This window comes from Hyperolius riggenbachi, chromosome 1 (assembly GCF_040937935.1).
Source record: "Hyperolius riggenbachi isolate aHypRig1 chromosome 1, aHypRig1.pri, whole genome shotgun sequence".
NCBI lineage: Eukaryota > Metazoa > Chordata > Amphibia > Anura > Hyperoliidae > Hyperolius > Hyperolius riggenbachi.
In genome coordinates, this window is record NC_090646.1 from 299,194,385 (window position 1) to 299,206,736 (window position 12,352).

The 12,352-nt window shown below is 45.0% G+C and overlaps 1 protein-coding gene across 1 annotated transcript in view; it reads left to right on the forward strand.

Annotated features, from left to right (window-relative positions):
* The window catches only part of LSM4 (LSM4 homolog, U6 small nuclear RNA and mRNA degradation associated), a 39,939-nt gene that overhangs the window by 15,454 nt on the left and 12,133 nt on the right, over positions 1-12,352 (forward strand). Inside the window, exons 3-4 of the mRNA XM_068233774.1 lie at positions 2,304-2,402; positions 7,301-7,484. Coding sequence (XP_068089875.1) covers positions 2,304-2,402; positions 7,301-7,484 — 283 coding nt within the window. The remainder of the gene's footprint in view (positions 1-2,303; positions 2,403-7,300; positions 7,485-12,352) is intronic.

Sequence of the window (12,352 nt, forward strand, 5' to 3'; positions counted from 1 at the left end):
TGGACAAAAATGTATACAGAAATTTTACTTTATTTGACAAATTTTATCACCGTTAAAAAAATCATTTTTTTGACAATTCATGTCTTTTTTGATGAATATAATAAAAACTAAAAATCGCAGCAGCAATCAAAAAGCATCAAAAGAAAGCTGTATTAGTGACAAGAAAAGGAGGGAAAATTCATTTAGATGGTAAATTGTATGACCGACCAATAAACCGTGAAAGCTGCAGTGGTCTGAATGGGGGAAAAAAAGCTCTGGTCCTTAAGGGGGCGAAAAGACTGTGGTCCTTATGTGGTTAAAAAAAAAAAAAAAAAAACTCCCCAACTTGTGATATTTTTTTTTTTGATTTTTTTTTTTTTCTGTAGTGTAATTTGTTCTGACCTGAATGGCAGGAATATCACTTATGCTACCTGCTTTATTACGTTGTATTTTATTTTTTTTCAAACAATTTGCACTTATTATGTTGACTATTGTGTTTTGTTTTTGTTTTTTTTTTTACTTGTAGGAAAGAATAAGCACATGAAGTTGGGGGATAGTGATAGCATGACTAGGCAATTATTCAACCATCGGTCCCCAGACCGTATCACATTTAGAAGGGCAATTTATGTGGGCATATACTAACCTCTTAGAAGGAAGACTACCTGTAACCCTAGAATTATTATTTTTTTTCCCCTCCTCTAGAGTAGAGAATGTGGGGATAGTCATCTGTATGTGACATATTGCTTGGCAATAAATATGCACTTGCTGTGTTTTCACTTAAAGGGAAGGTCCAAGCAAAATAGAAAAATGAGTTTAACTTACCTGGGGCTTCTACCAGCCCCATGCAGCCATCCTGTGCCCTCATAGTCACTCACTGCTGCTCCAGTCTCCCGCTGGCAGCTAGACGACCTCGGAGGTCGGCGGGCTGCATTGCGTACATTTTTACGCATTCTCGCTTGTGCAGGAACATTAACACATACATTTTTACGCGTTACTGGTTTAATGCGTAAAAATGTACGCATTGAACCACTAACGCGTAAAATGTATGTGTTAATGTTTCTGTACTAGCGGGAATGCGTAAAAATGTACGCAATGCGGCCCTAGCTGCCAGCGGGGGACTGGAGCAGCAGTGAGTGACTACGAGGGCACAGGATGGCTTCATGGGGCTGGTAGAAGCCCCAGGTAAGTGAAACTCCTTTTTTTTTATTTTTTTTTTTTTTTATTTTGCTTGGACCTTCCCTTTTAAGATGCATAAATGTTGTATAGTACTAAACTTCAGATGAGAGTGCTGAAACAATGTGGACAGACCAGAATTAAGTGGGCTGCATCTGTGCCCCAACCCCCCTGTAGACATAGAAGCAAGTGGTTAAATCTATTGAACATTAAAGTGAATCTGAAGCCAGAAATTTAAAACAAAAAAGTGTATAGGTAGGTAGCCCTTGTATAGGGTATCTAGATAGAGTTGCCCCCAGTATCCCAGTATAGAGTGTAGTTGCCCCTGAATAGCTGGTGTAGTTGCCCCTGTATAGCCCACTTCCCCCGTGGCCACCGCTCCTTTTTATCTTATGAGTTGGAGGCCGCTTCCTCTCTTAGATTACCCATAGCACCTCTCCTCTTTGCACCATCTTCTAAAACTGCAGCGCGTCCCACGGCTGCTGTAAGGAGGGAAGGAAGCAGGACAGCGGCTTCCTGTAGCGCGATCGCCATTACCATGGGAACCGCTGTCCTGCTTCCTTCGCTCCTTTACAGCAGCCGTGGGACACGCTGCAGTTATAGAAGGCTACAGGGGAATCTGAGAGGAAGCGGCTGCCAGCTAAGGTAACAGGAGCGGCGGCCACGGGGGAAGTGGGGCGAGAGGCCAGACCCGCCACGGCTTGGCTGAAAACTGCCCACAGACCGGCAGTAGGCCGTGGCCTGGTGGTTGGGGACCCCCGCTATAGAGCATAGTTCTGCATCTGTCCTCTAGGCCCACCAACAGTACATGTTTTGCAGGAAACCACAAACCTTCACAGGTGAAGTAATTAGTGCCTCAGCAAAGCTGATAAACTATTTTTAAAGATTTCCTCAAAACATGCACTGTTGGTGGGCCTTGAGGACAGGGTTTCGGAATACTATTATAGAGCCTTCCCGTTCCTCTCCTCATCCACTCAATCCCCTGCTCCTCTGTTTAACTCGCCCGCCGCTTTAGGCTTCAGGAGCCTAGGGGCTCCTGAAGCCCACCCGCAGTGTAAGCTTTTTTAGCTATCCTAAAAAAAAAAAAAAAAAAAAAAAAAATTGGTTAGGCTGACTATTATATTTTTTTTTTTTTCCCCTTGTTAAATTAGTTGGTTGAGTTGAAGAATGGTGAAACCTATAACGGGCACTTGGTGAGTTGTGACAACTGGATGAACATTAATCTTCGTGAGGTGATTTGCACTTCCAGGGTATGTTATACCAGTGGCATTTTTGTTGCCTTGCTTTTATACTAATTGTCATAATTAATTTGTAGCACTTTAATATACACTCAAAGGATTATTAGGAACACCTGTTCAATTCTCATGAATGCAATTATCTAATCAACCAATCACATGGCAGTTGCTCCTGGTCAAGACACTCTCCTGAATTCCTAACTGAATGTCAGAATGGGAAAGAAAGGTGATTTAAGCAATTTTGTGCATGGCATGGTTGTTGGTGCCAGACGAGCCAGTCTGAGTATTTCACAATCTGCTCAGTTACTAGGATTTTCATGAACAACCATTTCTAGGGTTTACAACGAATGGTGTGAAAAGGGAGCATCCAGTATGCGGCAGTCCTGTGTCGGCGAAAATGCCTTGTTGATGTCAGAGGAGAATGGGCAGACGGAATTGAAGAAGAGCAACGTCGACTGAAACAACCACTCATTACAACCGAGGTATGCCGCAAAGCATTTGTGAAGCCACAACACGCACAACCTTGAGGCGGATGGGCTACAACAGCAGAAGACCCCACCGGGTACCACTCGTCTCCACTACAAATAGGAAGAAGAGGCTACAATTTGCACAAGCTCACCAAAATTGGACAGTTGAAGACTGGAAAAACGTTACCTAGTCTGAGTCTCGATAGTCAGAATTTGGCGTAAACAGAATGAGAACATGGATCCATCATGCCTGGTTACCACAGTGCAGGATGGTGGTGGTGTTAATATGGTGTGGGGGATGTTTTCTTGGCACACTATAGGCCCCTTAGTGCTAACTGGGCATCGTTTAAATGCCACTGAGCATTGTTTCTGACCATGTCCATCCCTTCATGACCACCATCTACCCATCCTCTGATTGCTACTTCCAGCAGGATAATGCACCATGTCACAAAGCTGGAATCTTTTCAAATTGGTTTCTTGAACATGACAATTAGTTCACTGTACTAAAATGGTCCCCCACAGTCACCAGATCTCAACCCAATAGAGGATCTTTAGGATGTGATGGAACAGGAGCTTCGTGCCCTGGATGTGCATTCTACAAATCTCCAACTGCAAGATGCTATCCTATCAATATGGGCCAACATTTCCAAAGGGTGCTTTCAGCACCTTGTTGAATTAAGGCAGTTCTGAAGGCGAAAGGGGGTCAAAAACTGTATTAGTATGGTGTTCCTAATAATCCTTTGTGAGTGTAATAGTTGAAACTCCAAAAATTAGAATACCATGCAAACGTCAATTTATTTCTGTAATTAAACTTTAAAAGGTGAAACTAATGTATGAAATGCAAAGGGAAGATATTTCAAGCCTTTATTTGTTATAATGTTGATGGCTTCCAGCTTATGAAAACCTCAATCTCAGATTCTAATTGGCTAAATAATAAATTAGTTTCACCTTTTTAAGTTGAATTACTGAAATGGACTTTTGCACGATATTCTAATCCTTTTTTTTATTCATCTGTATGTGCATGCTTCACACTTGTCTGTCTTTCTGTGCATTTTCTGCATAGAAAAAACTTAGAACCAATGTTAATCAATGGGCTAGTTAACAATTGAATGTGTTTTTCACATGCAGAAAAATTGACAGCAATGCAGCATTCATTGTCAGAAAACTGAGACCAGTGGTACCCCTACTGTACTACTGAAAATATAATTTTCATCAAGCTACCTACACTGTCATTAGTCTTGAATCTGATTTATGTAGGAGAAATTGTCGGCTCTGTCACATAGACTTATAAAACAAGCTTTAGAATAACCCCTTTAATGTGGTTAAAGATCATTTAAATGAACTTCGGTTTATGGGTTTTAATCAGGATTTTAAGCAAGGAGGATTGGGAGTTTTTGATAGTAACTTATGCAATTCAAGCTGGCAACTGCTTCAAGCAAGCAGTTGTGAGTTTGAGAGGCATTTTACTGCCTATCAACTGTATGTGGAAAAGAGGCCTAAATGTGCTGAAAAGCTGAAAAACTCAGCCTCTTCTTATACTAGTCACCTGGTATGTTGCAATACTTTGGCTTGTAACAGCTTTTCACTAGAATTTTCTGCTCTTATAAAGGCTCTGTATTGCACATTGTATCAGAAATCCTTTTAATTACCAAGCACAACTGGATCGTGCCCGGAATAGGGTTTAGCGCTTGCATAACTTAGAGTATGGATAGGAAGCATACAGTGCTGCCCATAATTATTCATACCACTGGCAAATTTAGACTTAAAGGAGTTGTCAGGCAAAAAGTTAGAAAACAAGCGCTACTTACCGGGGGCTTCCTCCAGCCTCAAGCTCCCAGCACATCCCTCCCCGCAGCTCTCCCCGCAGCCGTTTGCCGGAGCTCCGACCCGGTCCCCGGCGATGACGTCAGAGGGACCTGAAGGTCGCTCTGTACTGCGCCTGCGCGATCGGCGCTGTCAATCACCGCCACGTGGGCCGGAGCGGACTGCGCAGGCGCAGAACTACTGCGCAGTCCGCTCCGGCCCTCTGGCGGTGATTGATGGCGCAGTACAGAGCGACCTCCAGGTCGCTCTGATGACATCGTCGGGGACCGGGTCGGAGCTCCGGCGAATGGCTGCGGGGAGAGCTGCGGCGAGGGACGTGCTGGGGCTGGAGGAAGCCCCCGGTAAGTAGCGCTTATTTTCTAACTTTTTGCCTGACGGCTCCTTTAAAGTTACTTTTTATTCAGCCAGCAAGTAATTTTTATTTTTTTATGGGAAATTACATAGGTGTCTCCCAAAAGATAAGGCAATGTACAAAAGGCATTGTTATGGAGAAAAAATATTCATACCCTTCCCACTTTCACAGTCTCTGGGGAAAGTCCAAAGTTCTATACCATTCCAAATAGTCCAAGCTGTTCTAAAGCATCCTAATTACAATGATTAATTGGGAACAGCTGTTTTAATCAGCTCAACAGGTGAGAAACCGCACCTCTCTGCAGTTGGTTTGTGGACAAACAAGGCTAAGACAAAGGAGCTCAGTGATGACCTGTCGCTGCTCACAAGTCAGGAAAGGTCTACAAGGCCATTTCTAAATGTTATCAAGTTCCAGTGGCTACAGTGCAAAGTATTCAAAAATAAAAGATGTTCCGCACTGTGGAAAATCCGAGGATGTGGTCTGAAGCCAAAAGTGACACCTGTGCTGGCCGGGAGGATAATGAGAGAGGTGAAAAGAATCCAAGGATCACCACCAAGGCCATCCTGGTGAATCTGGGCTCTGCTGGTGGCAATGTCTCAAGGCAGACAATCCAATGGACACTGCACACTGCTTGGTTCCACGGATGCAGATCAAGGAGGACGCTACGTCTCCAGATATGGCACACAAAAGCTTGCTTGGCCTTTGCAAATGCTCATCTGGAAAAAGAAGACCTCTGGCCTTCTGTGTTAGGGTTAGATGAAACAAAAATTGAATTATTTGGTCACAATGATGTTTTCTTCATTTGGCGTTTAGGAGGGAAAAAAAAACAAAAAAAAACCTTCAACCTAAAGAACACATCCCCACTTTCAAACAGGGTGGTGGGAACCTAATGCTTTGGGGGGTGTTTTTCAGCTAATGGACCAGGCAACCTAATCACAGTAAAAGGCACTATGAAAAAAGAGCAATACATGAGGTTTCTCAATGACATCATGCAGTCTGCAGAGAAACTTGGCATTGGGCACCAGTGGACATTTCAGCATGACAATGACCCAAAACAGCAAAAGTGGTGAAGAAATGGTTAGCAGACAACAACATTAACGTTTTGGAGTGGCCCAGCCAGTGTCCTGATTTGAATCCAATTGATAATCTGTGGAGGGAGCTAAAGATCAGGGTGATGGCAATGAGACCCTCCAACTTGGGAGCTCCCTGCTAAAGATGAATGGGCAAAAATAACTGTGGAAACATGCAAAAAGCTGGTCTATAATTATAGGAAGTGTTTGCTGTAATAGCCAATAAAGGCTTTTCTATTGATTGAGAATGGTATGAATAATTTTGGACTGGACATTTTTCGCTCAAATGTAAATAAAAGCTGAGAAAGGTGTTTTGTTTTTCGTTTTTTCCACAATAATGCCTCTTGTACATCGTCTTATCTTTTGGGAGACACCTATGTCATTTCCCATCAAATTACTTGCTGGTTGATTAAAAGTAACTTTAAGTCAAAGTTTGCTAGGGGTATGAATAATTGTGGGTAGCACTGTAGATAACAGAAGAAACAAACCTAAACTGCACTCTTAGCTACAAAACAAATAAGAAAGTAAAAATTAAAAACAAAGTTGGAAAAAAAAAGTGGAGAAGGCAGGACCTTTTGTGCTGAGGCAGTCCTCTCGGGCATATATGAAAAACTTTGTACCACCCAGCTATGTAATTAAAAAAATAAATTAATTAAAAAAAAATATGCATTTTGCCTCCTAGATCTAGCCTGCAGGGAGAGTCAGTGTCACATTCTCCTTGCTCAGTCTTGGGAGCAGCGGCTCTGCTCTCCATATACCGGCGGGTGTTCTTCACAGCAGCATGCAGGAAGGGGAGCCTAGCCTGGGGACATTGCTGCTGTCACTACACTGCCAGCAGTACAGAGTACACTTTCGTTGGTATTCAAGGGGGGGGGGGGGGGTCAGGGAGGGAAGCTTGGGGATCACTAGACTGCCAGGGATTTAGAGGAGCCATGGTCTGTGGTGCCACATTCTGACCATGGGGATTGTAGGGTGAGGGAGATGAAGTGCATTATATGGTTGAAAAATACAGTAGTTTGTTTGGTTGAAAAAAGACATCCATCCATAGACCTCAATCGGTTATTAAAAAAAGAAAAAAAAAATTAAAATAACCATTAGGTACATTCCTGCACCCTCACATATAACAGTTAATCAAAATGGGTTTTGAATATTGCAGTTTCCTTTGACTCCAAAGAGGTAAACTTATTTTTCCTTTAATAGGATGGCGACAAATTTTGGAGAATGCCTGAATGCTACATACGTGGTAGTACAATTAAATACTTGCGCATTCCTGATGAAATTATTGATATGGTAAAAGAGGAAGTGATGTCAAAGGGAAGAGGTCGTGGTGGAATGCAGCAACAGAAGCAGATGAAGGGGAGAGGAGCTGGTGGACCTGGACGTGGTAAGTTTGACTTGATATTGTAGAAAATTAAATTGCTTAAATGTACATTACTTTTATGGTAGCCCTAGAAATGTTTATATTCAAGTAGCACACAGGTGACACTTCAGCAGAAACAAATCCAGGAGAGCAAAAACGCTCAAACCCCCTACCAGTTCAACCAATGGGTGCAGGATCTCGGAAGCCAGGCCAATCCATAAGTATGTAGAGAAGGATCTGCAACCAAGCAGAGGTAGAAACGCTGTTTTTTTTTTTATTCAAAAATTCCACATGACAGATGCCATAAAATCACAAGGTTCAACTGACGCGTGTCGGGCTTACAATCTGCCCCTATTGTAAGCCCGACACGCGTCAGTTGAACCTTGTAATTTTATGGCATCTGTCATGTGGAATTTTTGAATAAAAAAAAACAGCATTTCTACCTCTGCTTTGTTGCGGATCCTTCTCTACATACACTTCAGCAGACCTGCTGTTGAGCAGATGTGGTTGCAAAATGGACAACTTTCTGATCCCAGTACCAAATTTGAGGCAATTTCAGCTAACTACTCTTAACCTTATAGGCAAGCCTTCTTATGACCTTTCTTATTTTTATTAAAAAAAAATAAAAAATAAAAATGTATGTATATGTAGTCCAGTCATTTGTTAGGGATACTACATCAGTTTTGAGTTTGGTTGGATTTCCTACTGGAATGAAGAAGAAAAGGGGGGGGGGGCTACATTGCATGATTTGTAGTGCAGATGTATCTGTCAATACTATATATATCGATATCTTATTTTTTGGCATAAGACGCATTTTCTCCCCTCAAAAATGGGGAGAGAAGATTATGGTATCTTACATGCCAAATACAGGGATTCCACCGACTTATGGACACACGCCTATACGAATTGCTTACCCGCTGCGATCTTGGGGACTTCCTGTATTGTCCTACATGTCTCCTTCGCTCCCCGTGTATAAGCAGCGGCAGCACCTCATCCATTAGCTGTCATAGGCTGAAGCCTATGACAGCCGATCCCGTCCCTGCCTACAGAGGGGACAGCTGTGTCACACGGCTGTCCCCAGTACAGCGCGGCCTTAGATCGCAGTGCTGTACATGCTAATTAGACAGCGGTTTCGCCGTCTAACAGTCTCCGGGCGGCAAACGACACAGAGACTGAAGGCGGAGCTCTGCTCCCAAGCAGAGTTGCGTGTGCGCGATCTCCTGCAAATGCAAGTTCCAGGACGTATCGGCGTTAGGCGGCCGGCAATAGGTTAATTGAACATTATTGTGCTTTTTAAAGCTAATGGGAACCGGGGTCAAAAAAATAAAGTCAGATACTCCCCTAAGGAGAGGGAAGGCTCGGCCCTAATGAGCCTTCCCTCTCCTCTCCCGGTGCCCGGTCCTGCGCAGGATCCCCCGTAGCAGTATTCGACCGTTTCGGTCAAATACTGTCACTTCCGCCGCCAAAGGGAGGTTTTGGAAGTCTTCGGGAGCACTCGGGCTCCCAAAGACGGGCCGCTGCATACTGCGCATGCGCGATTGCCCTCTATGATGCGCTCGCGCGTGCGCAGTATGGAGCCGCCGGCCTTCGGGAGCGAAGACTTCCGAAGTCCCCGCGGCGACGGATTTTCACGGAGGATCCACCGGGCACAAGGAGAGGGGAGGCCCTCTCCCACCCCTCCGATCGCCACCGGCGCTTTTGCCCTGCAGGGAATCCCGTTCTGAACGGGATTCCCTGTATGGGCTTCCCCGTCGCCATGGCGACGATCGTGAGGACTTCAATGACGTCGTGACGTCAGCGGGTGTTCCAATCCACCCCTCAGCACTGCCTGGCACTGATTGGCCAGGCAGCGAAAGAGGTCTGGGGGGGGGGGGGGCGGCGCGGTGGATAGAAGCGAATCGGCAGGTAGTGGCGGTGATCGTTATGCACACGCAGCTAGCAAAGTGCTAGCTGCGTGTAGCAAAAAAATAAATTATGTAAATCGGCCCAGCAGGGCCTGAGTGGCACCCTCTGGCGGCTTACCCCATGTCACTGTCATACCGTGTGTTGTTGTTTTTTTCCTAGACTGTTATACTGTGGAAATTCATACAGTTGCAACCCTACGTACAATCTATTAACTTAATCGAATTGTTCCAGGACTGCTTATCCTGTACCGTGTGCAGAGCTAGACCTGATAAAACTTCAAGTGAACCTCCGGACTAAAAATCTACTCAGCAGCACTGAAAAGGCCTGGTGTTTCTTTAACAGTTCCACAGCATCAGAACTTTTTCTCTTATACAAGCCTCATTTCCCAGAACGTCCTCCTGACAGCACCCCTCCTATGAGACTTGTCTCCCTCCTAAACTTTGGACAGGAAGCTAGAAGATACAAATTTGCATAATAGGCAGGCAGGAGTAGTATATAAAGATGTTACCCACCAAAGGTATCCAGTTGTTTTTCCTGTCCCGGACGGGACGCTTTGAGAGGTCTCCAGTGCTACTACGTCAGGCGGCGAGGGCAGCGGTGCAGCGCGGGCATACTAAGGCTGAGCAGGGGACTCGGCTGGTCCAGCGCACAGCGTGGAGGAGGCTTCTCCCAGAGATGCAGAAGCTTTATGGCGGCAGGAGCGCATACCGGAAGTTCCGGGCGGATGTGACGTCATGCGCATGCGTCCCGCATGACGTGTCAGCTGACGGCAGCGGCAGGGGCCGCGGCGGGGAAAGAGAATTGACTTCAGCTGCAGGTAATTCCGAGAGGTATTTATATATGTATATGTTGAGCCACGATCACCATTGCTGTCGGTGATCATGGAGGACGCTGTAGGCCCTTCTCCTCTGACTTCTGCGGAGTCTGGCGCTATCCCCTCTCTGGTGAGCTAAAGGTTATCAGGCTTTGAGAGGGCTGTTTGTAAGTGTCTGGGTCCACCTTGTAAGGCTGATAGTCTCTTTATTTCTCTTTTAGCCTAAACCCTCTAAAAGTGATAAAGACAAGGATAAATCGGTATCTCAGCAAACTCAAGGTGGACAAGCTTCGGGCAGAACTGAGAAACGCTGTGTTATGTGTAACTCACGCTTCTATTCTTCCTCTACAAAGAAACTTTGCCAGTCATGTAGAGAGAAAGTAGTCAAAGAGGAATCCCCAGTGGTGTTTAAGGACTTGATGGGGTGGATGCGGTCTGAGATGGCCTCGGCCATTAAAGAGATAAAGGATTCTGCATTGGCGGAGTCTGCAGTTCCTTCTACTTCAGCCTCTGTTACTGGTACTATATCTGCTCCTTTAGACGGAAATCCTCCAGCCCTGGTGATTGAGGGGCCCAGTCAGTTAGGGGAAGCCTTACAGGTTCCCTCTTCACCGCATCAAATTGCAGCTAAGCGTAAAAGGAAGGATAATGAGTCAGGGGATTCAGAATTATCAGGAGAGGAAGGAGAAATTTCATCTTTAGAGGAAATTTCTGGAGAAGAGGAGGAGAACCCAGAGGTTCCTCAGAAGTTTGCCTTTGCACCTAACTTAATGAAGGACTTGTTGTCTGCTATGCAGAGCACTATGGGTATAACAGTGGAGCGAAAATCCTTGACCCCCTTGGATCAGATGTACGTGAGTTTGGCGGAACCCCAGAATTGCTTCATCCCAGTCCATTCCTCTCTAAAGTCAATGATTGGGAAGGAGTGGGATGACCCTGAAAGGAGGGCGTTTTGGCCCAAGTCTCTTTCTCGTCGTTATCCTTTCAGTCCTGATGATCAAAAATTCTGGGGGCCGGTTCCCAAACTGGACCCATCGTTTTCAAGGGTGTCCAGAAGATCTGATTTACAGTTTGAGAACTTTGGCAATTTAAAGGACCCGATTGATAAAAAGATGGACAATCTGTTGCGTAGGGCATGGGAGTCAGCATCTTTAACATTTAAGCCAGCAGTGGCATCCACGGCAGTGGGACGATCCCTTAAAGCTTGGCTCACGCAGACTCAGTCTAAGATAGCTTCGGGGGTGCCCAGAGAAGAGATTTTAGAGGACTTTCCGAATTTATTTAATGCTACTAGTTACTTAACAGATGCAGCGGATGATACGGTTAAATTAACAGCCAGAACTGCCCTTGTTAACTCGGCAAGGAGAGGAATATGGGTGAAAACTTGGCAGGGGGACAATTCGTCTCGCTCCAAGTTATGTGGTTTACCCTGTGAAGGTGAGCTGTTATTTGGTTCAAAGCTAGACCAGACGCTAGAAAGAACCTCAGACTATAAGAAAAATTTCCCTACAAGAAAGAGAGCTTTTCAGTACAAGGGCCCAGCTCGCAGTGGCAACAGGGAACCTGAGGCAAAGATCCCACCTAGGAAAAAGTGGATTCCAAGTAGAAACCAAAAAGGGAAGGCTCTTTTTCCCCGGCCCAACCAACCCAATAAGCAATGACGCCAGTATTCCAGTAGGGGGAAGGCTTTCCCACTACTACGAAAGGTGGTGCCAGCGGTTCACAAGTCGGTGGCTCTTGAAAATAATTTTGGAGGGGTACAGAATAGAATTCGAATATCCCCCACCCCAGCAGTATGTGGTAACTCCGCAGCCAAGGTCAACAGACCAAAGAGAGGCGTTACAGGAGGAGGTGGCTTCACTTCTGGAGAAAAGAGTGATCAGAGAAGTACCATCCTGCCAGAGAGGCCTAGGGTTCTACTCACCAGTTTTTCTGATTAAAAAAAGCCTCAGGGAGCCTTCAGATTTATTCTAAATTTAAAGGGGTTGAACAAGGCCGTAAAATACAGGAAGTTTCGAATGGACAATGTGAATTCTGTAATAACCCTGTTGCAAAAAGACTGTTTTCTAGCTTCTCTGGACCTCAAAGATGCCTACCTGCATGTGCCAGTCCATCTAGAGTCCCAGCAGTTCCTAAGATTTGCAATTCACCTTCAAGAAGAGGTAAGACATTT